Here is a 26,635-nt window from a genome sequence, read left to right as displayed (position 1 = left end):
CGGAAATAAGTGTAGTTAACTTTCTAGTCAGATTTCATAAATTGCACTTTAGAGCATATTTTCCTTGGTTTTGGATAGATATATATAGCTAACTAAATATGATTATGTAAAACAAAATTAAGATGAAGCAGAATTCTATGATTACAACTGGAATTCTAACCCAACATTGTCTTATGAAATGGCTATCCGATCTATCTTCAAACATGCACCTAAACCCTTGAAATAATTTACTTAATTTTTCAGTAATTCCCTCACTAAATTAAATGCTGATAATTAAGAAAATCCCATTTAGAGTAAATTTTAGATTAATCACAAAGAAAAAATATTTCAACATCATCACTTCGTGGCATAAATTCGGATCCTAATCACTGTAATAAAGCAAGGACTGCTTGTATAAACAATTGAGCGAATAAGAACAATTTACTTGCTACCAAAGATTGCAATTTAACAGGAGACAGTGCTTAAGAATGGCAGCTGTGGCCTTGTGTAGTATTCTCTTCTAACCTTCCTAGAACGTAATTTGTTTCCAAATAACATTTGAGTTGAACAGTGTTCAACATTTTGTAAATTGCAGTATTTATATTTAATTATATTTGTGTTATTTTATTTGGATTTGTTGTGATTTATTTTTCATTATTGCTATTGTTAAGTCTTCCTTGCGTTATTATAACTTTGGTTGCTTTAATGTATTGATATTTGCCAAGGAGTTTTTTAACTGTTACAGATGCGTTTGCAGGATCCAATCTGGGTTGGCCACTGGGACTAGATGTTTAGTCTTCCAAGTTTTGGATTCGTGCTGGAGTTCATCTTCGGGGAACTTCTCTCTCACCAGATTGTGTGCTTTGCGTATTATATGCTCAGTATTTACATAGTACCTGGTTGTGTGTGACTTAAAGTTAATTGGGGTGTTGATGGCTGGCTATTACGCTGTTGGCTATTGTTTCTTTGTGTTGCCAAGTCCAAAAGTTCGGAAGACTAAAACTCTAGTCCTGGTGACCGTCCCAGACTGGACCTTGCAACATTATCCCGGGACATGCATATTTGCCTTCATTCATATACCGTATTTTTCAGAGCATAAGATGCACCGGAGTATAAGATGCACCAAGGTTTTGAAGAGACAAATTTTAAAAAGTTTTTGCACTCTGCAAACCTCCCAAAAATGGCCCCCTTTTTTGCGAAAATGGGCCTGTTTTTTTTTTAAGGGCATAAATAGCCCTTAAGAGGCTTGTAGAGTGTTCCCGGGGGGAGGGCAAACAAAAAACCGGCCCGTTTTTTGCGAAAAAAAGGTGCATCTTATACTCCGAAAAATACAGTATACATTGTTTTGTTGATTGTGTTGTAAAATGTTTTAAGACTATTGATTTGGCAGGACAGAAGAAAAATAAATAAGTATTACACAAACACTCTTACCTTCGACAAAGGAATGAGAAAATCCAATTTGTATGAGAGAATGACTCGAGTTAACAATACAACAAACACAACATATGCTGAGTTTTCAAAGTCTGTTAACTGGACCTAGAAATTGAAAAGGTTTTTTTAGACTTGTTGATGTATATCTATAGTACATAACCCAGAAAGATTACATCATAGATTCTGATAAAGACTGAGATATCTGACTTTTTGCTAAATATTATCAAGATTATACCTTTTTGTGCAAGTTTTCCCAAAACAGAACTCCAGAAACCAACTAATGGTATGATTAGATATTCTTGTATAGCAGTGGTTCTCAACCTGTGGTCCCTGGACCCCTGAAGGGCTACGAGGTCATCACAGGAAAGGCTTGAAGAAATGTTATGATTTAAATCTTGAGTTAAGTCTTGGGGGCCAAAGCCATGGTCCATGGTCACAAAAGGTATTTACAAGTCCATAGTGAAGAAAAGATTGAGAATCACTGTTGTGTAGGATTTTGCTGTTACATGTTCTCTTGCCAATTATCACCAATATTAACTTCTGATAACACTTGCACATCAATATTTTAAAATAGGTATTTCAGAACCACTGCAGCATTACAGAGAGAAAACATGATTAAGGAATGATATGGAATTTGTGATTCTTTCTGATTTGATTATAATTGCAGTTGAAATTAAGACTATCCCAGACTTAGAATCGATGGCAGGCAATCACTGTTTGTAGTGGTGGTAAACTGCATAACTTATCAAGATACTTAAATGTGTATCATGGAAATGCCAAAATAGAAAGCATGAGCAAAAAGACGCAAATGTACTAAAGTATGTGCTACAGTTTTCATTCATAACGTAAGCCACTGAGCATGTTTAGTCCTTACCTCCATTGGTCTGAATTCAACTCTCCATCCAATATCTGAATTTGGAGGAGGAGGCTTAAATCTCATTGTCTGCCAATTTGTTGACTGAATATTCTGCAGGAGACCAAATAGGTGTTGTTAGGCTATAACTGTAACTTTACTCGTTCAGCATAGCAAGCAAGACTTTAATACTTCTGAGAACTCGTGATAAAACAATAAGCTGCAAAACTGCATCAACTGCACTAACAAAGCATGAAAGAGACTTTGGACTGAAAATATTTAGAATACTATACAGCTTGTAGTCCTTGAGTTATGACGGTAATTGGGACTGGGATAGCAAGCAGACCTAGTTTTTGTTGTAACCCAAGATGCCTGGGTTGTTAAGTGGGAAGTGGAGGGAGTCCCATCAGAGGTGCAATGTAGGCCACACAGATTTGGGGAAGATACCGCAGTGGGGCACAAGCTCAGGAAGTCCAGGGATGGAGGATGTGGGGTGGGGTGCGTGCAAGCGCATGGAGGATTTACTGGAGGAACTCATAACCTTCCTGCTGGCTTCCCCCATTATCTTTGCTTGGGAAGCCGATAGGGAAGGTTGCAAACTATGATTATGTAACTGCAGGATGCCACAACCAATGTAAGCTTGCTGCCAAGCACCTGAATCATGATCATGCGTGGGTGATGCAAGTAAGTATCACTTCAGTACTGTCCCAACTTTGAAATGTTGCTGAAAAAGTAGTTGGTAAGTGAGCACTAGCTTTATGTAGATATATTCTCAGATTTCGTTTGCTTTTATTAGGAGATATAAATGCATGCTACCTGTACTGATAGAAATTGGGTCATGCCAGCCCTGTCCAATCATAGGATGAGCAGAAATAACAGGAAGGTTCTGTACTTATTCACTTGTTTTTGATTTTCCACAACTGAGAATTAGAATTTGGTAGTCTTGGCCAGGCCAATGTTTCCAACAAATATACAGTTTTTATCCTTTTGTCTCCTACATTTTCGTATGGAGTCAACTCATATCACACTCCCTAAATTACACACTCATCTATGCTCTGAAAACTGAGTAAGTATTAAACGTTTTTGTCACATTACTGATATGAATAATTTAAACACGGGATTTTTATCTGTGTTCAAATATGCAATGAAATGCATAATTGCAAGCTCTCATTTAAGAAACCCTGAAGAAACATGTATGCAGGAAATAATTATTTGGCACAACTAAGGGCTGCTGTAGTTTTGATCCTGTTTATTAGAAAACAAATGGTATATTAAACAAACTATGTACAACTTTTAATATAAACTAATATAACAATATAACCTCAAAATGATCAGATTCATTTGCATCATCCAGATGGATTTTTTCTTCAAACAGCGTCAAAGGGTCGCGAATAAATAAGTGAGCAATGTGTTGTGCCAAAAGATGATCGATGCCTACAAAACCAAGAAATTGAGATAGCCATTGTTAAAAAACCAATCCAGTTTATTAAATATAATGTGCACATTTATTTGCTTGCAGTAACTCAATAGAGCTGAGGAGAGATGAAGCAGTCACCACAAACACATGAATGAAATATTTTGAGTTTGATAAGAAATGTGATAGTCGACTCATTCGTTCAATCAAGGAAAAATAAACTGCTTTCAAGATGAGGGATCACGGCAGAAAATTAACTAGCATATCTAATGCTGCTTTTGTGTTATACTTCAAGAACAGCTTGTTTAAATTAATCACAAGTAGTCCTTTTTAAGGATTTTGTCTGATTAAGGGAGGGGAAAAAACAAGACAGAGGCATGGAGCCTCGTTGTCACACTGGTTTAAATACTTACCCTCTTTTACTAGATGCTCATAGATTTCTTTATCTATTGTCAAATCAATGTCATTGTACTTTTCACCGCATTCTGAGAGATAACTGTCTATGGAATCGTATCTGGATTTATTGATTCTGAAACGGTTGTTCTTCAATGGCTATGTAATTTAAGAAGAAAAATGTCTAGTACCTATTGTCATTATCTGCAAGAGATACTATAACACTGAGTCAATGTAGCATTGAAACCAAAACTGCAAACATATTTTTCAATAGTTTAACTATTTAGTAATATGGACTATTCATACAAAGAGAGGGTGGAAGAGTGTTTAACAATAATTAACAAACATTATGAAATGACTAAATGATACAAATCCATAATGCGAAAAGAAAAATAAAATCTACTAAGAAAAAAGTAGGAGAGAGGAAGATAATAAACCTTTTTAATGAAAGAAAACCTTAATCAATCTAACAAGTGAGCTATGGATCAATAAGCATTCTTCAATCGCCATGCTAGAAAAGGTTAGAGATACAGTTAGAATAATAAAACGTAAGAGGCAAGTACTAAAATTCAACCAAATCCAGGTGAATTTTACTAACTTTATTTCCTGGTATTGGCAATAATGAATATTGATATAAATAAATATTTTTATTTCATACTCAGACCCTGATGAGAATAATTGTACACCAAAGAGTATGTCAAAATCCAATCTAAAACAAAATATTATCAGAATGCATAAAGCTGAACGAGTTTCATACTTCTGTATTCCAATTCCTCAATTTTTTTTATGGCTTAATTTGATTTAACTTTATCTGTGTTAGAAAGCAAACAGGTTTTGACCCTGGTGTTCATTACAGGAATACCAGGACTGTCAATTGGGGTGGGAAAGCCAAAACGTATTTCAAAAATAAGCACTGGGAAACCATTTCATTCAGCATTGCCAAGAAAAGTAGATATGAAAATGTCTTCGCTTTCTAATTCAAACAGACTTAAATAACAAAAAAAATACTTAATGAGCAAAACGCTTAAAATTAATTAGGTAAGTTTTCAAGGAGTGAAAGATATTTTTGTGTGAGAGCATGAATACTATGAGTGTCAAGTTCGCTGTGTCACATTGCATGACACATGACACATATTTTTCCCCTTCGCGGAGGTGGGGTGGGTGTGGCCTGCCTGTGATGCATCCAGCCAATGGGCCGCCAGTTTGACACCCCTCCCCTAGGCTAACCACTCTTGCAAACCCTTAATCTGCTTTGCTCACATCTGCTAAATGTCCTCTTCTTAAGAAAAGCAAAATACAACCCCCTGATGCAAAGAGAGTGCTATTGCTTAGATAATTTCAGTTGCCATATATATTTCTATTTTTCATTTCTCTTGCTCAATCCAACTTCAGGACCAGATTAATCACATGCACATTTTCACACACTTATTTGGGAGAAAAAAAAACTGTTTCAGTGATTCTGCCCCTGGGAAATTAAAATAAATACCAGAGAAATGTAAAAAACACAGGGCATTTTATATGAAGATCATACTAAGAGAAATGATCAAAGCATTTTTAATCAATGGGTTTGCAACTCTGTAATCAAGAATGCACACTATAGAGAAACCACGGATTTACATTTGAGAAGGTCTCACATACCTCGAGACCCCTCTCCTCTCTTGTTCTGTCATCTACCGATGCAGATATAATTCCCCAACGGCAATCAATATCTGTCACATAGCCTCTGTAAAAAGGAGCTGCAGCACTTAAAGCCATCTAAAAGAATAATTGGGGAGAATGTAATGTAACAAAGTACGAATGCAATACCATATTGAAACCTAAGCAAGGATGATCCTGGAATACAATGATGCTCTGCTCGTCTTCCTCAAATTGCCATTATTTACAATAACTACGAATTGTTTTACTAGCCAAGTAGATCCCATCTGCACTCCAGTCAGCATCTTCCACTGCGTGACCCGTCAAAACCGCGGTCGACAAAAGCGCGCTCGACGAAAGCGCGTACCTGACGTCATCAGCAGCGCGACGAAAAAAATTAAAAATTAAATTAAATTAAAATAAAATTAAAGCAAGCCGATTCACATAAAGGTAAGGGTTAGGTTTAGGTTAAGGGTTAGGTTTACGTTAAGCGTTAGGGTTAGGTTTAGCGTTAGGTTAAGGGTTAGCATTAGGTTTAGCATTAGGTTAAGGGTTAGGTTTAGGGTTAGGTTTAGGGGGGTTAGGGTAAGGTTTTCGCTTTAATTTTAAATTTACCGCTCACAGCGCAATGTTTTCGTCGCGCTGTGATGACGTCACGTACGCGCTTTCGTCGAGCGCGCTTTTGTCCACCGCGGTTTTGTGGTGGAACCTTCCACTGTACAGTCTCTTTTTCTAACTGGATAATATACTCTACTGTATGTCTCCCTCCAGTCCCAATATGGTGCCTACCTCAAGTTTGAGAAGTGAACATTATGAATCTGTAAGAACTATGAAAAGTTAGGTGTACTTAGACAAGAAAAACCAAATGCACAGGGACAAAATAGGTAAGTACCTGGCTCAACAGCAGCAACTGGGACAGGGATTTAAGAATCATGGTGGACAACAATTTAAATATGAGCCAGCAGTGTCAAAAAAAAAAAGCCATCAACAGAGGAATAGTATCAAGGGCAGACAAAGTGTTAGTACAACTTTATACTGCTTTGATAACACTTGGCATACTGTCTCCATTTCTAGTCACCATGATAAAAACAAGGCGATAAGACTAGAAGGCTACAGAGAAGAGCAGTAGAAATAATTAGGGAGCTGGAGGCTAAAAACATGATGAATGGTTGCAGGAACTGGGTATGTCTAGGCTAATCTAACAAAGAGAAGGACTAGGAGTGACATGATAGCAGTGTATCCAAGTGGCTGCCAGAGAGGTCAACCTATTCTCCAAAGCACCTGAGGATAGGATAAGAAATAACGGATGGAAACTTATTAAGAAGAGATCCAATCTAGAATGGAGAAGAAATTTCCTGATAGTGAGAACAATTAACCATTACTTAATTAATGAATGGAATGGCTGGCCTCCAGAAGTTGTGAATGCTCCATCACTGGAGGGAGAAGAAACTGGACAGCCATGTATCTGAAATAGTATAGGACAGTGATGGTGAACCTTTTTTGGCTCACGTGCCATAAGGGGGGGGGAGCACAGGGGGGTCGTGCGCGGGTGTTCTGCACCCATAATGCAATGCATGATCCCCCAGTGCGCATGAGAGGTGCTCATGCATTTTTTTGCATGCTTTTTTCACCCTCCCCAGGCTCCAGAGGCTTTATAGGAGCCCAGGGAACGCAAAAACAGCCTCCCCCCCCGGAGGCCCTCAGTAGGCTTCAGGGACCTTCAGGAGGCTTCCCTGAAACCTCTGGAGGGCAAAGAATGACCCTACGAGCAAACCGGAAGTGATTTCCAGTTTGCTCATAGGGTCGTTTTTAGTCCTCCGGAGGAAGCCTCCTGAAGGCTTAAACTGACCCTATGAGCAAACCGGAAGTGATTTCCAGTTTGCTCATAGGGTCGTTTTTAGTCCTCCACAGGAAGCCTCCTGAAGGCTTAAACTGACCCTATGAGCAAACCGGAAGTGACTTCTGGTTTGCTCGTAGGGCCGTTTTTAGTCCTCTGAAGGCTTCAGGGAAGCCTCCGGAAGGCCTCCGGGAAGGGAGGGCTGGGGCAGGCTCTTTTCGCCCTCCCCAGGCTCCTATAAAGCCTCTGGAGCCCGGAGAGAGGGGAAAAAATGTCTTTAAAAAAGGCTGAACTCAGCTGGCCAGCGCACACATGCGTGCTGGCCAGCTAACAGGGCGACGCCTCACGTGCCCTGACAAATGGCTAGACATGCCACCTGTGGCACGCATTCCATAGGTTCGCCATCCCGGGTATAGGATCTCCTGCTTGGGCAGGCTGTTGGGCTAAAAGACCTCCATGGTCCTCTCCAACTCTGTTATTCTTATGCTGACAGTACTTTTGAGGATATAAGATTAGGTCAACGTAAAATGTGCTACATGGTCATGGCAACAAATATTGCACTACCTCTTGATGTATTTTCTCCTCCAGCCCCTAAGCAACAGCTTGCAAACTTCTCTGGTCTCTTTTATTCCTTCCATACAATTCATCAAGTATGGAAAATTTTAGCTTCACTTACTGAACATAAAACTATCACCACTAATTTACAAATCTTTTTTTTAATAAATTTATTTTATTTTATCAATTTCATATATACATTCACAATTATATGATCTCATAACTGTTATTAATAATATGTATTTATAACAATTTTTCCCTACTGTTAACAATATACTTGAAGTTTGCTTTTTTAACATCCCATAGATCCATCTTATCTTACAACGGTCCTACTTCTTCTTCCCTCCCTCCCTCTTTCCTTCCCTCGTTTCTTCTCTCCTACTCCCCTTCCTTCCCTCCCTCCCTCCTTCCCCTTCCCTCCTTTCTTTTCTCCTTCTCTCCTTCCTTTCCCCCTTCCTTCCCCCTTCTTTCTCTCCTACATTCCCTCCTTCCTTCCCTCCTTCTCTTCTTCCTTCCCTCCTTCCTAATTTACAAATCTTATACTGATTGTTTTGAGGGTTGCCTCAATGAACGTGCTTTTTAATATTTTAAAAAACACTTTAAAAAGAGTTTTTATATAAATACAATAAAGTGGGTCTCTGAATAAAAATGTATACAACAATAAAATGATTTCACTCACCACAATGGGACAGATGGTGGCTAGCTGATCATAAAGATATCTTGCTTCAAAAACGCTGCAGGCCTGGAATGTTACCTGTATAATGAATAAAAATGTATCATGATTTATGTTAAAAGTGCATGTCAATGTTATTGCACTTTCCAGAAATTACTGTATAAAAAATGGGTCCACTGAATTTTTAACTGCAAGACTGTTTTTTCCCCCCCTGCAGATCTGAGATCATACAGTGGGAATTAAGTTGCCTTTTTCTTCCTTCCAGAATCTTCTTGTTACTAGGCGTAACAAACACTACTATATGCACTCTTTGCTTTTCAACATTGTTCCGTAACATATTTCTCTTTGCAAAGATAAGCACAGAAATTCCACTCCTGCGTTTCCTTCTTCCCCCAAAACGAAAAGTATCTGCGCAGACTCTCTCAAGAGTTCAGTTCCAAATCACAAATCGATTTATGACAATTTGAGTGGAGGTAATCCTCGAGTTTTGAAAACTGGGACCAGAATTTCCATTGCTAAGCAAAGAGGTGGTTAAGTGAGTCATGTCCAATTTAATGACCTTTTTTACCATGGTTGTTAAGCAAACCACTACAGCTGTTAAGTGAATCATGCGGTCATTAAACAAATCCAGCTTCTCCCATTCATTTTGCTGGCTGGGAAGATCACAAATGACGATCACATCACTCTGGAGTGGTGCAACATTTGTAAATACATGACAGTTGCTAAGCGCCTCAATTTTGATCACCTAACTGTTCTGACCCCCTTCCTCCGTCCAGTAACGAATGCTGAGACAAGCTTAACTGGAATGTACTTTAATAGCAAGACACCAAGACCTCGGTGGCTGAAAGCCAAGCATAACAAACAGATAAGGACCTTGGCAGCAACTCAGACAAACTCAGGCAGCAATAAACACAGATAAGGCTTGGCAGCAATCCAGCCTGCCAAGCTCACAGTAATGTCCTCCGACATTCAATCCTGCGTTGACTTCTGCAAAGAGGGGCGTGTGCACCAGTGGCTTTTTATAGTTTGGAGAGGAGCCTAATGACCACTAGCTGAGTACAATCACCTCCTGTAATTGCGTAATTGTTCCTGACGCCTAGTAGCTCTTTGATGGCGTGCATCAAGGAACAACTCACTACTGGCCTCCGGCTCACTCTCCCTTGTCTCCTCCCCACTGGTCCAAGGCTCAGGTGCCTCCTGGTGGCCAACCAGCCTCTCTGCGCCCTGCTCGGAGTCGGAACCCTGTCCAGGGTCCTCCACATCCTCCAGAGCCGACTCATAGGGCCCCTCGCTGTCGGAGTCTGGTGGCAGCTCCAACGGCACCTGCTGGGCCACAAGACCTAACTATGGGGATGCTGCAACAGACATAAGTGCAAGAACTGGTCGTAAACCACTTTTTCTTCAGTGCTGTTGTAACTTTGAATGGTGGCTAAACAAATGCTTGCAGGCCAAGGACTACTTGTATTCAAATGTAAAGAGCAAAATGTTGCCTTTTTTAGCCATATATTGAACATTTTCACTTGTGTTTTGCAATACTTAACTGTCTTACATGTCATTCCCTTTTCCTTTAACTCAGTGTTTTTCAACCTTGGCCACTTGAAGATGTCTGGACTTCAACTCCCAGAATTCCCCAGCCAGCATTCGCTGGCTGGGGAATTCTGGGAGTTGAAGTCCAGACATCTTACCATAAAAACCAGGATGGGTCATTTTTGTATCAATCTTTCACTTGAAAAATTATTTTACAATTTTGATCTGCACTTTTAAACACATCAGTGCTCCTCGTGACTTTTTATTTTGCTCTACATTGTACAACACTCTCCTTTTCTTTCATTCCAATCTCTTTAAAATGCTACAACATTTAATTCTTTAATTGTTTTATTTATTTTTGCAACTCACTGCCTTCAGATGTTTTAAGAATTCAGTCACTCACATTATTCAATGCAATTTTTGAATCTTCTCTTCTACACTATTATTTTTCCATCTCCTTTGTTATGACTGTTTTAGTTAGCCCTCACTTTTCCTCCTTGTGTGCCTATTAGATGATAAACTTGTAGAAAATTACTAACCTTGTATTATTTGCTGTCTACTACTGGTCTATCAGTTGTTTATAAAATATTAACAATTACCACAGCTTGGCATGTTGCTTGAATTAAGTTATTATTTTTGGAAAGAAGGAAAAAAAATGCCTAGTTGTGCAATGAACAGCAGGGAAAAATACATGCCTGTAATATATAAAATCTGGCTACAGAATATGTAACTGAAAAATTCAAATAACTGTTGTGAAAACAACACAAAACTAAAAGAAAAGAGTAAAAATATTTAACAGTGGACTTATTTCAGTGAGTTTACCTGAAGGCAACAATTGCCCATTCCAAATCCCATGGCATCCATATATACATGATCGGGTTTAGCTGCTCTTGCTGCTTCACCATCGTCACTAGGAAATATTTCTATAAACGGTGATGGAGTATTCTTGTCCTTAAATACTGAATAAGACATTTGACAAAAGGTTAAGCTCCGGGCTAATTTTTTTTTTAAACAACAACAAAAAAACAACAGTAAATTGCTTTTTTTTCACTTACTTGGTACATTTATAATTACTTTTTCGCCTCTTCTGTGTCGAATATTTCTCGTTAAAGTACTAAAAAAAACAACAAAAAATTCTGAGATGTTTTCTCAAAACAAACATTTTCCAACAGTTTTATAACTTTTTAGATTGATATTTGGTTTACGGGCTTCCTAACTTACTACGCGGATTAAAAATTATTTGCATTCAGTGAATTATATCAACACTATCTTGATACAGAGAGTTATGAGAAATAATGTCAGAAAAGAGCCTACTTATTTGTAAACATTGCAAAATAACAATTACATGTAGTCCTGAACTTAGGATCACAACCGAGTCCAAAACTTCAGTTGCTAAGTGAAATATTTGTTAAATGTATTTTATGTTAAATGTTAAATGCAGCCTATTAAAAGCATTGATAAAACTAAAATACTATCTATAGAAAAAGTAACTATATTCAATGTGAGTGGTGAACCTCATGCCAAATTTAAATTATTATGAATTAGCACACATCTGTATTCCTATTCAAAACGTACTTACCTAAACCTGGGGTGCTTGTTTATAGCCTCATCTGGGAAAAAAAGAGACTTTGAGGCTCCCGTCTCGATAGGGGTTGGATGATACTCTGGTATCGTAAATCCTGGACAACCTAATCTACAAATGCAATCAAATTGAGATCTCTAGTTGACAAAAGATTCGTTTAGTAAAGGTATATTAGAAATATTCCAGAACGAAAGTAAAACCAAAGTTTATTAAGAATAGTACTTATATGCTTGGCACAACTCTTCTATAGACAATAATCAAAACAGCTAAAGGCACTCAGTAAATGCACATTTTATCTAATCAATTAAAATAGGTTAGTTTTGTTTCTGCAAAAAAACAACAACCTGATCCGAAACAGGTAAGAAATTTGCCAAATATGTTTCTAAGTAGAAAGAAATGTTCTAGTACAATGGCTCTCAATTTTCTCTTTACCACAGACCCCTTCTAAATACCGTTAAGTCCTCAAGACTTAACACATAACCACAGATCCATGGTCATAGTGACTCCAACAGTTTTCCAAAATGTTTGGAACATCCATATTTTTAGAAATGGGACTGTTCTGGTTGCGAATAGCTTTTGTTTTCATGCCAATAAGAATGTAGAGTTATTTGGTGTTTTCTGTAGTGGCATTTGAATGTGAGTTGTGACCGCAGATCTTTGTTAACGTATTTTTTTTTTTATGTCGGGACCACATTTTCTGCCAAATAGTGTGTGATTTGGTGATCCAAACTTCAAAGAAACTATTCTAACATGATATGAAGAAGCAGAGAATAATCTGACTGAAGTGGAATTGGATTGCAACGAAAATTTTTGTAATGGACAACGATGAAACTGTTGCCGCTGCCGATTCTGACATCAGCAGTGATGAAGCTCCAGGTGAAATTGGTGACCAGGTACAATCTATGTCGTCCAATAACTTATATGGCAAGAACAAATTCAAATGGTCTTCTGCACCTTTTGGAAGCAATAGATCCAGAACCGCTAGTCACAATATTGTAGTGTAATTACCTGGACTATGACCAGCAGCTAGAGTGGTCATTATGGCCTCATGTCTATAATAGCGCAGCCAAACAAGTATGTCTGTAGTTAAGGGTTAACTCAAGATTTAAATCATAACATTTCTCCAAGCCTTTGCAGACCCCGTGACGTCGCAGCCCCCCCAGGGGTTTGTGGACCACAGTTTGAGAACCACTGTTCTAGTGCATTAAATGTATTAATGTATTAAACATCACTCATTAAACTAAACTAAACATTAGGATGTATGGATCAACTCTAATAAAATTTGAAAAAAAAAAGGAAGTTATTTGACATTTATATTCAAAGCACTGAATCAAGTTTATTCCATTTTTCAAATTGATTGAAATCATCAAATCATTTGGCATCTGATTCAATCAAATCAACTCCAGATCAAATCTTTAAAAAAATGCTAAAATTAAAATTTACGCAATACTCCACTGAAGTATACTTTTTGTAAATAAATTTGATACCATCACACATGATGATCACCCCCAATTTTAATGAATTTAAAAGGAGGCTGACCAAACTCATGGAGGATTGTAGTATGAATGACTTTTAGTCTTGATGTTACTTGCTATCTCTACAATCACAGATAGCATGATTTGATTACTAGCTGCTAGGAAAAAGTAGCAGAAAAAAAGTCAACTTCCTATCTCTGAGTTTCCTAAACACATCTAGTTGGACACAACAAGGAATGCTGGAATATGTACCCTGTGTGCACAATTAGACGTCATATTTTTGAGGATTAATTTTATTATTGAACAACTACAGTGCTCTCGGTCAATTCAAAATGTTAATAAACCTCAAACCTGAATATTTAAGAAAGTAAAAGTGAGATTTTGGCTTTCTTAGCAGAATATCTGTGTGTGCACAATAATTGGGCAACTATTAGTGTGCAATTATTACGCAACCAAATGAAAAAGAAAAATTTCCCCATCTCACTCATTTATTTTAATCTGTTAAAGTAAAATAAATAAACTCAAAATTTACAAATAAACATTTCTGATATTTTAAAAAAAAATAATGACCAATGTAACTACTCTTCTTTTTAATAATAGTCATAAATCTTTCCTTTGTGGAGTCTGTCACTTTCTTGATCTGTTGACGATCAACTTTTTGTGCAGTAGCAACTACAGCCTTCCAGCCACTGTTCAGAGAAATGTTTTCCATTAGCGTAAATCTCCTCTTTAAGAAGGGCCCACAAGTTCTCAATAGGGTCTAGATCAGGTGAGGAAGGGGCCCATGTCATTATTCTTTCATCTTTAAGACCTTTACTGGGAAGCCACACAGTGGAGTACATTGAGGCATGCAATGGAGCATTGCATAAAAATCATGGTCTTCTTGAAAGTTGCAGAATTTTTCCTGTACCACTGCTTGAAGGAAGTGTCTTGTAAAAACTGGCAGTAACTTTGGGAGATGATTTTGAGTCTATCTTCAAACCGAAAAGGTCCAACTAGCTCATCTTTAATAATACCAGGCCATACCAGTATCCCACAGCAACCTTGCTGGTGTCTGGTTTTTAAACAGAGAAATTCCAGGGTCCATTACAGTTATATGTTGAGGACTATTTATTTTGTCATCAGCATGTTGCTCAGATGAAATAAAGTTCTTACACTGGAATGCAGTCTTTGCCTTTTGTCAAACAACAGTTTTCATGGAGGTGAAAAAAAATATTTTGGTTAGATCCATCCACGGAACATTTCTTCCAATAACTTTTTGATTTGCTTGGATCATTTTACTCAGGAATAAATAAACAAGTGTAATACTTCCAATTCATTTGCTTAATTGGATTCTCTTTATCTAATTTCAGGACGTGTGGAGAAGAGATCATGTTTTAGGTTATATTTATGCAGAAATATTGAAAATTCAAACAGGTTCGCAAACTTTTAAGCGCTGCTGCAGATATAACTAAGTAGCAGTGGCTCTAAATGGGAAATTTTTTTATGGCGAATCTTCCTCTTTTTAAAATAGCTTTAATATCACAACTTTCTTCTGAGTCACGGCCATTTGAAACCACTATCTTTTCAAACTATTAGAAAAAACAGAATCTAACCTTGGAAATGATGTGACAGTGCAAACAGCTTCATCTTTTTTTAGTACTGAAGCAGCTTCCTGGCGCCGCTTCCTCATGTTGTCCTGTACAGTGTTAAATTCAGACATTGTTCCTCCATATGGCTGCCCAGGAGTCCCTTCGATCATGTAGCTCCCATACTCTGGTCTCCATAATGTTGGATGGCTGAAAAATCAAATGAGAACTGAAAGCATTTTCCACAACAAAGAATACTTACATAGCATGCAACTGTAATTTAGCTTTTAACTCTGGACCAGGCAAACAAAGGTAAAAACCTTGATTTGGGATGGGGATGGATTAATCTAGTACCTTAATTTACTTACAACAGGGGTCTCCAACCTGTGGGCCGTTAGGGGATTGCAACTAGGCTGTGGGAAAGGCTGCCAAGCACACACCCCCACAGCCTCATTTGTGTGAGTAGTGGACGAGCAAGCATGTGCGTGCACACTCAATTTGCCTGAGTGGCAGGTGTGCATGCACGCCACTTATGTAAATGGAGCTGTGCACATGCTGAAACATCCCCTCTCCCCTCGCCAATCCCGCAAAGCCAGAAATGTTGGGGAACTCTGGCTTAGAATGTTGTTTTATGATTATTAGGGATTCCAAATTTTTGGGGAGAAAATATGCAATAGTATAAGTACATCAGCACTACACCATACATAATTAATCTTTAGGTCAACAAAACCAATGAAGATTTTTAAAACATAGCTGGCATAAAATTTATTTATTTATTTATTTGTCTTGTGTGCCGCCCACTCCCGGAGGACTCCGGGCGGCTCACAAAAGACAAGGGAAAGGGGGGAACAAGACAAAGACAACATATTAAAAACAAAACCAACATTCACAATTTCTGTGGAGGTAGATGCTTCTCAGCTCCCCCCAGCCTGCTGGAACAGCCAGGACTTGGTGGCTTTGCGGAAGGCCGGGAGAGTAGTAAGGGTCCGGATCTCAACAGGGAGCTCGTTCCAGAGGGCCGGAGCTGCAACCGAGAAGGCCCTCCTCCGGGGAGTCGCCAGCCGACATTGGCTGGCAGATGGAATCCGGAGGAGACCCAACCTGTGCGATCTAATTGGTTTGAGAGAGGTAATCGGCAGGAGGTGGTCTCTCAGGTACCCAGGTCCGATGCCATGTAGGGCTTTATAGGTAGCGACCAGCACCTTGAAGCGGATTCGGAGACTAATAGGTAGCCAGTGCAGCTCGCGGAGGATAGGTGTAACGTGGGTGTACCTTGGTGCACCCACAATCGCTCGCGTGGCTGCATTCTGGACTAATTGGAGTCTTCGAACACTCTTCAAGGGCAGCCCCATGTAGAGCACATTACAATAATCCAGTCTTGAGGTCACAAGGGCGTGAGTGACTGTCTGAAGAGCCTCCCGATCCAGGTAGGGTCGCAATTGGTGCACCAGGCGGACCTGGGCAAAGGTCCCCCTGGTCACAGCTGACAGATGGTGTTCTAGAGTCAGCTGTGGGTCCAGGAGGACTCCCAAATTGCGAACCCTCTCTGAGGGGCGTATAATTTCACCCCCCAGCCTGAGAGATGGAACAGTTGGACAATCTTTGGGAGAGAACATCAGAAGCCACTCAGTCTTGTCTGGATTGAGTGCCAACTTGTTTGCTCCCATCCAGACTCTAACAGCCTCCAGGCACTGGCACATCACTTCTACTGCTTCAATGCGAATTGTATTTTGCCCATACAAAATCAAACATTTTAATAATTAAATATTAATTAAATAATTAAATTAGAAACATGCCACTGTGTTGTTGCTGCAAATTACAAGCACTGATTTTTTTAGGGTACATGCAAACAAATATTTATGAAAATGCATTTCCCATTGTTTAGAAAAATGAGAGCCAATTTGGTGAAGTGATTAAAGAAACTAGTTACAACTGAGGGACTGCTGGATAACTTTGGGCCCAGTCACTCATGGCAATGGCAAACTATTTCCAAAAACATTGCTGTAAAAACTTCATGGATCTGTCCAGGCAGAAGCCAAACGTGACTTGTAGTAGACAGATAGATTAAAATACATGCCGATTACTTACTTTGGATTTATTCTTTCACCTTTTTCTTGTAAAGTATGAAGTACTTCTTCTCCAGTTAATGATAACTGCGCTCTCTTATTTTTATGGTCAAAAGCTACCAACATATATTCCACCTAAAAAGCCAAGATAAATTCATAATATAATTTTTAGCTCACAAAACAGAAAAACACCAAGTTCACAAATTGATGACCTGAGGAATTATAATTCTTAAAAGCAGATTTCATGGTAACGTTTTCTAAATGGGGATATTTAAAAATGCATACTTTTTTTTAATTTTTGCACATCAAGCTGCAAATTTTACAAGCCCTTTTTTGCCCACAATGTATCAGTAAAGTGTAATATTTACTCAGCAGTTGCACGGTGGTTTCTAGCCTCCTCAGCATGTTTTGATCAAGGATGAAAGCCTGCCTAAGCTTTTTTCAATCCATTCTACTTAAATTTATCTCAAGATTTTGTTGTCACAAATTTTCACTTTTAAGACTTACAGCTACTCACAATATAGAAGGCAACTAAAGAGAATGTTAGAAAACTCTAGCACCCAGCATTACAAACATCCAAATGAACATCCATCCTAGTACTTTTTGAATCAAAATAGTTTAAATGAGGCTATTACAATGGTATGTATATTATATTTACCAATATAAAATGTCTTAGGAAATATAAACTCTGTACCTTTCAGTACAATTTTATATCAAAGTAGCTGACTCAAACTGGTTTTTTTTTTTGCTGACTTCATGGGAATGACAAAGCTATATTTTTTATCAAACTTTACAACGTGCAATTTATTTACAACGTGGTCCTTGCCCAGAATAACAGGACATTATTCTGTACCAAATTGAACTAAACAGAATTTAGCTGTTATTCAAGTCTATTCTAGCAGCCACGTCCAGTCACCTTACGCAAGTTCAAAACAGAAATGTATACGTCACTTCTGGAAAATCAATAAAAATTGCTCTGCGCATGCACAGAAGCAAAAAAACAATAGCAATAGCATAGCAGTTAGACTTATATACCGCTTCATAGGGTTTTCAGCCCTCTCTAAGCAGTTTACAGAGTCAGCATATCACCCCCACAGTCTGGGTCCTCATTTTACCCACCTCGGAAGGATGGAAGGCTGAGTCAACCCTGAGCCGGTGAGATTTGAACAGCCGAACTGCAGTCAGCTGAAGTAGCCTGCAGTGCTGCATTTAACCACTGCGCCACGTCGGCTCTATATGGTGCCGCTTGGAGAACCGGTTCGGAGGTGTAGCAGGCCTGGGTTGCTGCTGGTTCCAGCGACCCAGGCTGCCAAACCACTACTGGTTCGGCCAAACCGGTAGGAACCGGCCAAACCGGTAGGAACCCACCACTGATACATTCACTAAGTTTCATTAGAATGCATAACATATATTTTGAATTTGAATAAGGAAAAAACCTGGGGGGGGGGAAGAGAGGAAAAAGCCAATTGGGGATGCAGTCGATAAAGAAACTGACTACAAAAAACAAGTAACTTCCGACTTTCATCAGTGCAGACAGAAACATAAAACAGAATTCATTATATCTGAAAATCTGCAAAAGTAGCATAAAATGAAAGATCTTAGAAACCCAACATTACTTTATTATTGGATAAAATACTGAAATACAGAACCACTGACTTGGAAGGAACTTTGTAAGACATTAAATCCAAATTCCCTGATCAGTACAGGAATCCAAGTTAAAGCATTTCCAGGAAATCAGTGCTTAGCTGGAGGCATTCAACAAAGGAGAAAAGTCAGAATTTGAAATACATTTGTGTACGGATCATGAATATATAATTTATAAACGTACAAACTTTTGCTGAAATTTGAAACATAGGAGGAAGTTAAAGAATGTATGATAAAGTGGGCCAAGAAGTTTGTTTATAATATAGATGTATACAGATGGAATAATGGAAAAACATGTGGTTAAAAGGGTAGAACTTTACACTGTGTTATGATATAAAGAGATGTTTTTATAAAATGATGTTCTGTTGGCCCATGATGCCAGAAAAATTATCTGGAATGTATAGAGACTCTTAAATCTATGCTGGAAATATGAATAATATGAACGGATGTTTTATCATGCCTGGTAGACATGTAAAACACTAAAAAAAAAAAAGGATCCAGATATATACTTTGATACAGAGGACTCAAATGAACCCAGAACTTTCCCTTTTAGAATTAATGAATAAACAGAAAAAAAAAAACTCATGGAAGCTTATTTCAATGTATGATCATAGCAGTGAGATGACTATATGCAGAAAGATGGAAAGATTCAACACTATTCACTATAGAAGAATGGTTGGTGAAATTGACAAATATTGCTGAAATGGATAAATTAACTTTAAATATGAAATATAAATAAATTTCTTTGATTGGAGAAAATACATATTATATTTATTGGTGACTGGAATAGTCTTGTTGACTTTTTCCATAAAAATGAAAATGGAATTTTTGACTTAGGGGTTTTAATGGATTATAGAAAGAAGAGCAATATGATGTAACGTTAGATTAATTATTGACTTTTTAAAATACAAATATTTCAGCAAACAATTTCTTAGGCAGCATCTCTGCAAAGATGATGCACAATCAACATTCCAATGTCAATAGGCAATGTTTTGTCAACAGCTACTACATATTGCCTCTAGGGCAATTTCAAAAAGACAGAGCACAAATTCTAGTTAAACAAAGCTCTTACATTTTCTTCAGATTGGCAGATAATGAGAACAAAACTTGATTGTGGTGAAGCAGTTAGTTCGTCTTTTCAGCTTGCTGAAAGTTTGATTATGCAGAGAGTGTTTATCAGGGGTCCTTGATGTGTTTATTGCATATAGTATCAATTTGTAGATCAGAGAGAGTACTACCAGCAAAAGATCCTAAAACTCCTCTCCCCTCCCACCACTTAGAATAGGTATCACATTAAGCTTGAATTTCAGATTTCTAACACAATTTTGTCTTGTATTAAAAAGCAAACATGATGTATCTAATCTAGTAAAAGCTTATATACCGGAAGAGAAATCAGTAATCTTAATATCAAGAAATGGCATTGTTATATTTTCCCACAGTAAAGTACAGCAAACTAAGGATTGACAAAAGCAAAAATTACAAGCATAACAAAGAAGAATTTTTTAAACTACAGATTGAATCTAATGATACCACTCAGATTATTATTCTACCAGCAAACCCATTTCATTATACAAGAGTATTATAAAAATATTATCTGTGTCATTTACTTGGATATGTACAGAATAAGAACATCTCTACATACAGTTTCAACAATCAAAGCTGATGATCTTTTATACTAGTGTAAAAATATGTATATGTACGTCCACCAATTTCCATAAATCTTAACATTTAACTCCAGGTTTCTTTCTTTCCTATTTATGATTTTTGTATATATCTGCATTTCCTTTTAAATAAAATAAAACACAAAAATACTGAGGTTTTGGTATCTTAAAATCACAATATATGGTATGTTATACTAAAAAGCATTTATAGAATCGACTTCTATTTTTTACAAGCAAGCCCCATTTTAATATCAGAAGGACCTAAGTCACCTGTCTTTTAACAAAAGTTATAATTTGTACCAAGTACAACTTCAATACTATTTATCAACGGTAAAAATTATATTTAAAGCAAAATGTGTGTCAGTAGTTTATTTTTGTTTGGAAACTTAACTCATACTGCCCTACAGATAAAAATTTGTCTTTATAATTTTCCTATTTATTTTATTAAAATTCGATCCTGTCAGAATTAAAAACAAGTTTCACTGGTTTACCTAGGTCTGCACTTTCCTGGGGCCCAGCTCTACCAAAAACACTGGGGCCTGTTTCTGAGTAACTAGGATGAACATATAACCTGTAGAGACTTCAAATTCATCCCTAAGAAATGTTAACCTTCAATTTAGTGTATTTAGAATTTGGCAGAAATAAGCATAGGAAATTAGGAGACCTAGGCCACTTTTCTATCACAGAAGCTAAAAATATGATTATGCTCAAGTTAGTATCGATAGTTTTAACCAAGACCTATCCAATACTGTTGACTCTGATTACAAAAACTGATAACATTTTTTTTTAATTTCTGTCCCCAGGCTAAAATACATGTTTTAACCATCTGAAAGAACTGTCTCTTGGTGAGGCAAGTTAGGATGTATATAAGGAATCTGTTCAAACATATCTCTTCAAAATTGCTCCTCCTGCAACCAGAGCAGCAAACGTCAGGAACTCTCCCTTGGCATTTAATTACAACTACCAGGCATGATGTGTAAAAATCTAGATAATCACTAGACATAAACAAAATGATAAATAAACCATTTAATGGTCAACCAGAGTTTTTCAAATCTGATTTGGTAACACTAGCTTAATATTATATCTGAATTCCTAGTTCTCTTAATATACAAAAGTCATAAGCTAGAGGGTGTTTTTCCCTTGATACTTCATTCCTTAATAATCCAGGTTTGCTACAAGAGAAACAAGACAGATGTATTGCAGATGTATTTCATAGTTTGTTTTGTCCCAGGCAGGAAAACCAAGAGAAGCGATAAAATATGGTCATTATTTCTTATACCTGGTGAGAATTTGCTAATTTCTGAAATGAATGTCTATGCACTTTATATATAACTTTTCAAGATTTTTTATTGGCAATTTGATTTTCCTGGAATTGAAAATAAGTGTAGAAGAGTTATATAATTCTATACCTACAGCAAATGCAAAGCTATCAATCTTGATGAAAGGTTATAGCTGGCTGGTAGAGCCTATGCTTTGTAAATAGATGGTCAGAGATTCTGTTCCTGATATGTACAGATAATAAGAATATTTAAAAGAACTACTAGCAAGTAAGTTTATAGTAATAATGTACGGTATGCAACATAATGCATTTTCCCCTACTTTTTATAACAACATATCTATGAATGCAATCTACCTAAAATTGAACCCATCAATATTTATAAATGTGAGAGCTATAGTTTAATTACCTGATTTATCTTTGTTAAAAAAATATTTACAGCTATTTTTTCAATGTAAAAACGTTTTACTGGCATATTCATCTTCAGTGTTTGTGATGTACCATGCCCCTGGGCATCACAAGTCTGGAGTTGTCTTATGAAATCTGTTTATTACAATGCATAGAGCAATTATCATAGCTCTAACGTACAAAATTGTATGGATTATTTTTTAAAGTATGCATAATCTAAATCCTTTGAAATGATTCTATGATTTATTTCTGTATGTAATACAATTTTGGAATATTTTCAGACTGATTGAGCTGTAAAAAATAAGCTTTCCTCAGTATTAGCACACAACATATATTTCAATAAATTGGCAGTTAAGAATCTTTGAGGATGAAAGAAGAAAAGATCTCAAGAAAAAGAGTTTCAAAACTCCTCTTTGGTATCAATTTGGATAAAAGATTCAAGTAGGCTTTGACCAAAATTGTATTCAAAAGTCACTATCAAAGTGTAATGCATCTGAAGGTTTCTCTTCAAGTCAGTACCTCTTTAAGAGAATTTGATGGGCCAAATTGTTATTTTCATATATTATGAGTATTACATAAACGTAATTCAAGCACAAAGTTTTCATTCTTAGAAAGCCTCATTTTCACAATGAAATAAATTCTTTGGACATAGAGAACTAATTATATACAGAGAATTTACAAATTGTTTACAGTTCAGCTTCAATTACATTGTCAAGCAATAAAATCAATGACCAATTCAATTCATACTAAATGTTTTTTTCTAGCTTCATTTACATTGTCAAGCAATAAAATCAGTGACCAATTCAATTCATACTAAATATTTTTTTCTAGCTTCATTTACCTCAGTCATTTTCAATGGGAAATATAGTTATTTATGGGGTTTTTTTGCAAATATCAAAATTATTAATAAATTCCCTACTAATTTTTTGGGGGCAGACTGCAAAAAAAAACAACGGTTGAAAATTCCTTAAAACATATGAAACATGAAGAAATAATATGCTTTGCAGGTTGTTGGTATCCTGCTTTCTGGATTAACTATGTTATATCACAGACTAATTTGTCTGGGAACAAATGGCTTATACATTTCATAAATAAAACAAAATTGATGAACATATTCAATGCCAGAAAATTAATTGATTAAGAGAATTCTGAATACCACTTTTTTCAAATAGTATCCTTCCCTGATCCAACTCAACTTTAGTGTTTGATGCCTCAAGTAAGTACAGTAATGCCAATTGCTCTTGAGAACTTCCCCAGCTCTTGAGCAGTATATACTGTAAATGCTTTAAATTAAAAAAGTGAGACCGATACCCCAATAATCTGTTAAGATACTACTGGGACTTCATTATAAGGCACATCTCTATCAAACACAGAATCTAGATTATAGAGGCCTCAGACAAACAACTGCTTGACTTTCCTATAGTAATACTCAGTATACTAACAGGACATTAATTGTTAATAGGATGGAGCCAGTAGTGGGTTTCAAAAATTGTTGGAACCTATTCTGTGGGTGTGACCTCCTTTGTGGGAGGTCACACCCACATGCCACCCATGTGACCAGATGGGAGTGGCTTGCTGCCCATGTGACTGGATATGAAATTATGAATTAGTACTTAGGCGGTCCAAGTAGCTAGTCAGAAACTCTGGCATTGAAGCATGCAAGTCTTAAAGCTGTCAAGTTACAAGATCCTTGCCAGTGGTGGGTTTCAAAAAAATTTGGAACCTCTTCTGTAGGTGTGGCCTGCTTTCCAGGTCCACTGGTGGAACCTCTTCTAACCGGTTCGGTAGATTTGACGAACCGGTTCTACCGAATAGGTATGAGCTGGTAGGAACCCACCTCTGGATGGAGCGCAATGAAACATAAATATAAAACTGCTTACAGATGAAGAGATTCATTCATCCATGCACATCGGCAATCTGACCCTTCTGGTATCCAAACATACTGTATATCCAAAGTGAAATTTCCAGTTACTACTATACTACTAACATAAAAACGCAAGGTCTCTGCTTTAAGACAGTCTGATATTGGCAAGAACAAAGTAAAAGAACAATTTATAACTGTTAAATAGTCCTAAAAGACAGAAATCCATAAGCTATTATTAATTGCTTTTTCCCCCCCCTATGCAAGGAATTTTTCAAAGAGTGCTGGAGATCAAAACAAGTCTGGGCCAAAAGCAATCAAGAACAGAATGGTGGATAGCATTTTACTTTCCCACCAGCTTCAGATTGTACAGTCTGTATCAGTGGTGGGATTCAACCGGTTCGCACCTACCCGGGAGAACCGGTTGTTAACTTTCTAAGCAGTTGGGAGAACCGGTTGTTGGAAGAAATCTCCTTTTGTTTCTTTCCACTTTACAGGGCTAATCCTGTAAGGAAGGCAGGAAGGAAACATTCTGGTGTTGTTTCTAGCCTCATCTTTATTGACCTGCTTACAGAAACTGCCTCTCCGCTTATCCCTTATTACCATTGTCACAGCTAAGGCGAAGCGTCCATCGACCTGAGTGATGTTGAGTTGGCCATGCCAATCCAATCACATGACCACCGAGCCACGTCCACCCAGATGGTCATTGGGGGGAGAGAACCGGTTGTTAAATTACTTGAATCCCACCACTGCTCTGTAGGATTCAAGTAATTTAACAACCGGTTCTCTCCCCCCAATGACCATCTGGGTGGACGTGGCTTGGTGGTCTGTATGTATATGTACGTATCTACACATGTGTGTATATATACATATACATACATATTCCAGTTAATGGTACAGAAAGGAGAGTGGGAGGAGGGGGGGAAAATGCTGGCTTGTGAACCCAGCCTCAGGTAGGTTGAGCGACAGGGAAGGGACTTCATGGTGGCGCAGTGGTTAGGGTGCAGTACTGCAGGCCACTTCAGCTGACTGCTAGTTCAGCAGTTCAAATCTCACCGGCTCAGGGTTGACTCAGCCTTCCATCCTTCCGAGGTGGGTGAAATGAGGACCCGGATTGTTGTTGGGGGCGATATATGCTGACTCTGTAAAACCGCTTAGAGAGGACTGAAAGCCCTATGAAGCGGTATATAAGCCTAATTGCTATTGCTATCTATCTATCTATCTATCTATCTATCTATCTATCTATCATCTATCTATCTATCTATCTATCTATCTACCTACCTACCTACCTACTCTCTCTCTCCCTATCTACTGTATTTCTCTCTCTTTCTATTTCTCTCTCTATCCCCCTACCTACCTACCTACCTACCTACCTACCTACCTACCTACCTACCTATCATCTATCAGATTGTTGGGGGCGATATGCTGACTCTGTAAACCGCTTAGAGAGGGCTGAAAGCCCTATGAAGCGCTATATAAGTCTAACTGCTATTGCTATCTATCTATCTATCTATCTATCTATCTATCTATCTATCTATCTATCTATCTATCTATCTATCTATCTATCATCTACCTACCTACCTACCTACTCTCTCTCTCCCTATCTACTGTATTTCTCTCTCTTTCTATTTCTCTCTCTATCCCTCTACCTACCTACCTACCTATCTATTTATCTATCTATCGGATTGTTGGGGGCAATATGCTGACTCTGTAAACCGCTTAGAGAGGGCTGAAAGCCCTATGAAGCGGTATATAAGTCTTAACTGCTATTTCTAAGCCTTCGCACCTAAGGAAATTTAAGGAAATCCCGATTTAAATAAACTGATCGCTTCTCCACACACACACACCCTCCCCAGTCACCTCCATTCCTTTCTTCCAGCACCGACCTTCTTCTACCTGAGAAGACGGGGGGGGGGGGGATGTCGGCCTATCTCTCAATCAGGAGACTTTCCCCAAGCGCAGCCGAAGGGATCCCCCTTCCTCCTCCTCCCATCTACCGAAGGGTCCCCGTCCCCCCCCCCTCACCCCAATTTCCCCCTTAACTCTTTGGGCTGTCGGGTTTTTTTTTTTTTAAGGCCCGGCCGGCTCACCTCGTCTCCCCACTTGAGCACGTCCTTGTGCCTCTCTCCGACGGCCCGGTAGATGTGCAGGAACTGCTGGATGCCGTGCCGGCGCACGTGCTCCGCGTGCCGCTGCGTCTTCTCCCAGCTGAGCGGGGAGCCCTGCGACAGGAGCCCCATGGCTCTGCCCGAGCGGGGGACCAGGAGGAAGGAGGAGGAGGAGAAGGAGAGGAGGAGGCGCGAAGAGAGGCAGCCCGCTGCCGTGACAACCCCGCGGAGAGGCCGCCGCCGCCGCCGCCCGCTTCCCTCCCCTCAGAAACAACCCTCCTCCCCCCCCCGCCAAAAAAAACACCTTACTTCAGGCGGCGGGAAAGACGGCAAGGGGAGAATCCACTAAGCGTAAGGGTGGGGGGGAGAAGTGGCTGAGGAAAGGGAGAGGAGGAAAAGAAAAAAAGGCGCTCCCGCCGCTTTCCCCGCTTTAAACGAGGGATGATGAGGAGACTCTTCCGCCGCCTCGGCTTCTCGCACGCTCGGCTACTTTTTTTTTTTTTTTTTTTTAAAGAAAGCGCCGGCAGCCGCCCTCTCTCCGCCGCGATGGTTCTGACCGTCTCCTCCCCCCCCCCCACACCTCAGGGCAGAGGAACCGCGTGGCACGTGACCCCCGAGGGCGGAGACTAGGGGAGCGCTCTCTGTCTTGCTCGCGCACGCGCGCACGCGCACGGTCGGTTTTTCTGGCT

The 26,635-nt window shown here is 38.5% G+C and overlaps 1 protein-coding gene across 2 annotated transcripts in view; it reads right to left on the bottom strand.

Moving 5' to 3' along the window:
* Positions 1–26,159, bottom strand: part of GCLC (glutamate-cysteine ligase catalytic subunit) — a 31,661-nt gene extending 5,502 nt beyond the window's left edge. The window contains exons 1-13 of one of the 2 annotated variants that reach the window (XM_087718964.1): positions 25,929–25,999; positions 19,705–19,778; positions 17,011–17,123; positions 14,950–15,132; positions 11,877–11,990; positions 11,353–11,411; positions 11,120–11,256; positions 8,777–8,851; positions 5,709–5,825; positions 4,091–4,229; positions 3,585–3,697; positions 2,285–2,377; positions 1,411–1,515 (exon numbers count right to left, since the gene is read on the bottom strand). In XM_087718964.1, coding sequence (XP_087575090.1) covers positions 1,411–1,515; positions 2,285–2,377; positions 3,585–3,697; positions 4,091–4,229; positions 5,709–5,825; positions 8,777–8,851; positions 11,120–11,256; positions 11,353–11,411; positions 11,877–11,990; positions 14,950–15,132; positions 17,011–17,114 — 1,239 coding nt within the window. In that variant the 5' untranslated portion in view covers positions 17,115–17,123; positions 19,705–19,778; positions 25,929–25,999. Of the gene's footprint in view, positions 1–1,410; positions 1,516–2,284; positions 2,378–3,584; positions 3,698–4,090; positions 4,230–5,708; positions 5,826–8,776; positions 8,852–11,119; positions 11,257–11,352; positions 11,412–11,876; positions 11,991–14,949; positions 15,133–17,010; positions 17,124–19,704; positions 19,779–25,928 lie in introns of both variants that reach the window. The other variant, XM_087718963.1, reaches the window with a different exon arrangement.
* Between the last annotated feature and the right edge of the window lie 476 nt (positions 26,160–26,635).

The sequence above is a fragment of the Thamnophis sirtalis genome, unplaced genomic scaffold, assembly GCF_051295495.1.
Source record: "Thamnophis sirtalis isolate CommonGarterSnake01/CBP01778 unplaced genomic scaffold, rThaSir2_p1.2 scaffold_6, whole genome shotgun sequence".
Classification (NCBI taxonomy): Eukaryota; Metazoa; Chordata; class Lepidosauria; order Squamata; family Natricidae; genus Thamnophis; species Thamnophis sirtalis.
This window is presented reverse-complemented; position numbering and strand designations above follow the sequence as displayed.